The sequence below is a fragment of the Rhamphochromis longiceps genome, linkage group LG15 (genome assembly GCF_057381845.1).
Source record: "Rhamphochromis longiceps isolate RC_006_pf linkage group LG15, R_longiceps_female_GT1.1, whole genome shotgun sequence".
NCBI lineage: Eukaryota > Metazoa > Chordata > Actinopteri > Cichliformes > Cichlidae > Rhamphochromis > Rhamphochromis longiceps.
Window position 1 is genome coordinate 9828457 of NC_140571.1, and position 4707 is coordinate 9833163.

Sequence of the window (4707 nt, forward strand, 5' to 3'; positions counted from 1 at the left end):
TGTTCAGCACAGACACATTTACATGTTTAATTGTGTCCCTGCTGTGTAGGACGCACTTTTCCTCACTGTTATCTCAGTTCTTCAAGTTTTCACAACAGCGTCTGTGTTTGTTGTTTTACATAACGTCATGCCGCTGTCCGCCACTCTCAAGGTGTATTTCCCATCAGGCCCCGCCTCCTTCACAGGATGCACCATATATGGATACCTACGTATCGGGGATCCCGCTCCGGAATATTCCATTTCTTGAAGACGAGTTTTAGAAATAAACATTTTAAATAGTCACTTATCACCTGTAAATGACTCATTCGTGACTCGTGCAAACAAAGTGTATTGAATTTAAATGGAGCGCGAGGAAAAGTCGGTGTTATTACGGCGTTGTTAAGTCAGTGTTTTGGTGTTTTTTTCCTTCCTGGTGTCGGGTGAACGGCACACCCCTCTCTACGTCAGCAGGCACACTATAAAAAAGGCCCAGCTCGGAGAGTTGGCAGTCTAACTTTGAGTAGCAGAACAGCGACTAAAGAGAACTGATCGGGAGCAGCGCTTGAAGAGTTTTCTCGCAAACCCACTAAAGGACTATCCTGACCTCAAGTTTACATTCGTCCTTAGTAGAGTTTGTCCGGATCTTCTTATTTGCTTAAATTTTTTTTTCGAAAAAAAGGAACGATGATGTTCAATTTCAACGCGGATTGCGACTCTTCCTCTCGCTGCAGCACCGCTTCCCCGTCCGTGGACACTTTGGGATATTACCCGTCACCAGCGGGATCTTACTCCAGCATGGGATCTCCCCAGTCTCAGGTATGTCCGCTTAAACATTGTTAAATCTTTACAACACGCTATTTCAGCTCAGAAAGAACCTGTTGGAGATTTGAATGTTTACTAAATTAAACTGACAAAGCTTAAATTTGATGTTTTCAAATAATAATAATGTTAATAATGAAAAAGGCTGGCTGGAAATTAAGAAAAGCACCCATTGAGTTTTTAAATATATATATTAAAAAATAACTCTGACCTGCGCACCACACAGTGCAAGGCAAGCTTCATTCATCCACCTGGAAACTCCATAGAGAGAATGTAACGTCATAGCTGACATCATAAGGATATTTTTAAACCATCCAGCTTTTTATAGACCCTCCGTGCTTCATTCATAGACATCTTGCAATGCTGCCACCCCTCCTGATAATGTACCAAATGTCCTGACGATCTCCTTTTTTACTTCATTTCCTCCAGGATTTCACAGACCTGACAGCATCAAGTGCCTCCTTCATCCCCACAGTCACAGCCATTTCCACAAGCCCAGATCTTCAGTGGATGGTCCAGCCTGTGGTCTCCTCAGTGGCCCCTTCCCATGGAGCTCAACCTTACACCTCCAGTCCTAGCCCTGCATACTCAAGAGCAGTCATGAAATCTGCAATGTCCAGGGCTCACAACAAGAGAGGCAAAGTGGAACAGGTAATTATCATTCGTTCATGAAGTGTTATGTATATATATAGACTAAGATTATTAAAGAGCAGGGGTCCTAACTTTTACCTTCTATCATGTGCAGATGACACCTGAGGAAGAGGAGAAGAGAAGGATTCGCAGAGAGAGGAATAAGCAGGCAGCAGCAAAATGCCGCAACAGGAGGCGAGAGCTTACAGACACTCTGCAAGCTGTAAGTATCCCATCAGATTTACCATCACTCATTGAAACATGTTTATTGTCAGAGCTATAGCAGAGCTATCCAACAGCCAAGCTGATGCAACTTCCTCCATTTCTCTCTCTTACAGGAAACTGATATCCTGGAAGACCAGAAATCCAACCTGCAGAATGATATCGCCAACTTGCTGAAGGAGAAGGAGAGGCTTGAGTTCATTCTGGCTGCCCACCAGCCCATTTGCAAAATCCCCTCTGAGCTGGGCACAGACTTCCCCCTGACCTCCCTCTCTCCTACCCACTCCTGCCACTCCATTGCAGTGTCCACCCAGCCACAGATCACCGTCTCTCATACACCCGCTATCGCTTCCAGCCAGTCGACCTTCACCTCAACCTCCAACTCCATATTCTCCAGCGCCAGCGCCACCCTCTCCACAGCCACCGTCTCTAGCAGCACAGTCAAGATGTCAGACCTGGAGTCCTCTGTCCTGGAGGAGTCTCTGGATCTCCTGGCAAAGACGGAGATGGAGACGGCACGGTCTGTGCCAGAGGTCGACCTGTCCAGCTCCCTCTACACGGGTCAGGAGTGGGAGGCTCTTCACACCTCAGCTAATACCAATGACTTCGAGCCCCTGTGCACACCTGTAGTAACCTGCACCCCAGCCTGCACTACCTACACGTCTTCATTTGTATTCACCTTCCCAGAGGCAGAGACCGTCCCCACCTGCGGCGTCGCCCACAGGAGAGGAAGCAGCAGCAATGAGCAGTCCTCCGACTCCCTCAGCTCACCCACCCTGCTGGCCCTCTAAAAGACTGTACAAGAAACAATGATTCTTCCGATCAAAGCACACTTTCTTACGTAGATGTGCCGATCACAGGGCTATGGAACAGACTTATATTAAATTATTTATGATTTTTATCTGCCTTTATCTATACTTGCCTATAACACCAATGTAGCAAGTTTAAAAAACAAAAACAAAAAAAAACCCTCCCCGCATGTTTCAACTAATACCATCTAGTCGTTATATGAGTTCGTATATGATTTATATGGTGCTAGATAACATAACTTGTTGTTTATCGATGTATGTTCAGAGCAATAGTTATTATTGATCCAGTTTGTTTTCTGGTTAATGGAATGTGAGAGTTAACATGTGAATTGTTTGTGAAATTTTAAAAAGAAAAAAAAACAAACAAAAAAAGAAACACGTGCATTGTCTTAACCATGGTCTGAGTGGTCTATCCAAAGTTTTCTGTGAAAACATTAGTCCTTTTAATTTATTAAATTTATTTTTTTACACATAGAGGAATAGAGAAAGAGATAGTAAAGAAGAATGTTGTTTGTAAAATATGTAAATAAAAAGATAGTGATATTTCAATTCAATCATCTGTGCTGGCTGGGTGTGTTGCTTTCCTCTCACGATATCCACACACACACACACACACATATGTATTTACATATTTATTCAGTTCAAGTCAGGTGTATTCATCAGTCACCTCATGGGGAAAGCACTTTGCGACAGCGGGAAGGAAAAACTCTTTTTAACAGGAAGAAACCTCCCGCCGTGTTTAGGGGAAGAGAGGCAAAGGAAAAATAATTTTAGAAAAGATGAAAGAGAAGAGAAAAAGAGGGGAATATTCTCAGGAGTAGTAAATTAAAAGCATTTCCAGTAAAATGCTTTCAAAAATTATTAAAATAATGCTAAAATTAGCTTATATAAGGCATAGCCATCTTTTTTCCCTGTACCTCCACTTGCTCTATTTATTGTTCCGCCTGTTGCCAGGGTTAACTATGTCAGTGGCTCTTACGTCAGTGCGTTCTTTCCATTTTTTTAATCGTAAGCCGTGCGCGATGACGTTTGGACTTCCGTGCCCAAATATAGGGCTCTGCGAGGAGTCTGCTGCTCGCTGCCGCCTGCCAACAGAAAGTAACCGGGCAGCTCGGTCAGCGCTCCCCCCCCCCCCCCCGCTAAAACAGATATACGCTCTCTTCTTTCGGCTTTTTCCCCTCTGCCGGTCTCAGGGAGAGCCGATTTAATCACCGACATCTGTGATAAAAAGATGAAAAAGGCTTGCTGCACACTGCTTTCGTAACCGATGCGACACGTTTCTCACGTCCAACCGTGCGCGCGCGCACACACGCAGACACAGACATACGCACGCGATCTGTAGTTGTGCAAGGGAACTCGCAGGAGGATCTGAAAGTGACGTTTTCAGCCACAATATACGATGGTTTAATTAATTCTCGTGCATCAGAAGGTCCCCGATTAGCCAAAACATCACCTCCCACAGAACAAAAGACGTGCGAGTTACAGCATAATTCGAGGAAGGAAAAAAAAAGGAAAAAGAGGAGTCCTCAGAAATAATTCATAAAGGCACAGACAGCATTGTCGACCTATTAAATGAACTTCTGCATGAGCGATAAGGGTTTATTTTTATGCTGTGACTGTATGCTAAATGTGGATCTTGTTGAAGCACATCTGTGCCAACATGGATGCTGAAGTGACAGCATGACATCCAAATGCCATTTGTTAGTTAAAAAGGTCACCTGATGTGGAAGATCTAGAAATGAAATTTTCATATAATCTAGTATAATCTCCCCCAATCCTTACCCCCATAATTTGTGTATGCAGTATGAATTAAAACTGAAGGTCTGGGGGTGGGGGCATCTATTGCCTCTTGTTACGCAGGAGACCATGAAGGCAATAAATGCATCACTTATGCAGTAATCATTGATTATTTCAGATAAATCTCGGTGGTGTGTTTTGTGTGTGTGTTTTTTCCATTGGCATCTCTGCAGATTAATTATTCTGCTTTTATTGCTCCTCACTGTGTCATCAGACCTCTCCCAGCCTTCTCATCTTGTCTGCATGTCATTCTCTCACCTCATTTGCTCATTTCCCCTTGTACCACTATTTCATCATGTGCAGAATCATCAAAAGGCAGGTTGCCTAATGGCTTCACACAGGAAATGCGTGGTGTGTCTGTGTAAAAGACATGCTTGGTGGAAGACTACTGTCGCACAATAACCAACCAGCTCTGACGTTGGAGGCCTTCCAGTGTGGTCACACCCTTTTT

At 43.9% G+C, this 4707-nt stretch overlaps 1 protein-coding gene across 1 annotated transcript; it reads left to right on the forward strand.

Annotated features, from left to right (window-relative positions):
- Positions 1-505: 505 nt before the first annotated feature.
- On the forward strand, positions 506-3130 carry fosab (Fos proto-oncogene, AP-1 transcription factor subunit b). The gene is made up of 4 exons (XM_085382580.1): positions 506-795; positions 1228-1449; positions 1544-1651; positions 1767-3130. The coding sequence occupies exons 1-4, from the start codon at positions 664-666 to the stop codon at positions 2439-2441; spliced, it is 1137 nt and encodes a 378-aa protein (XP_085238706.1). The 5' UTR covers positions 506-663; the 3' UTR covers positions 2442-3130.
- The last annotated feature ends 1577 nt before the right edge of the window (positions 3131-4707 follow it).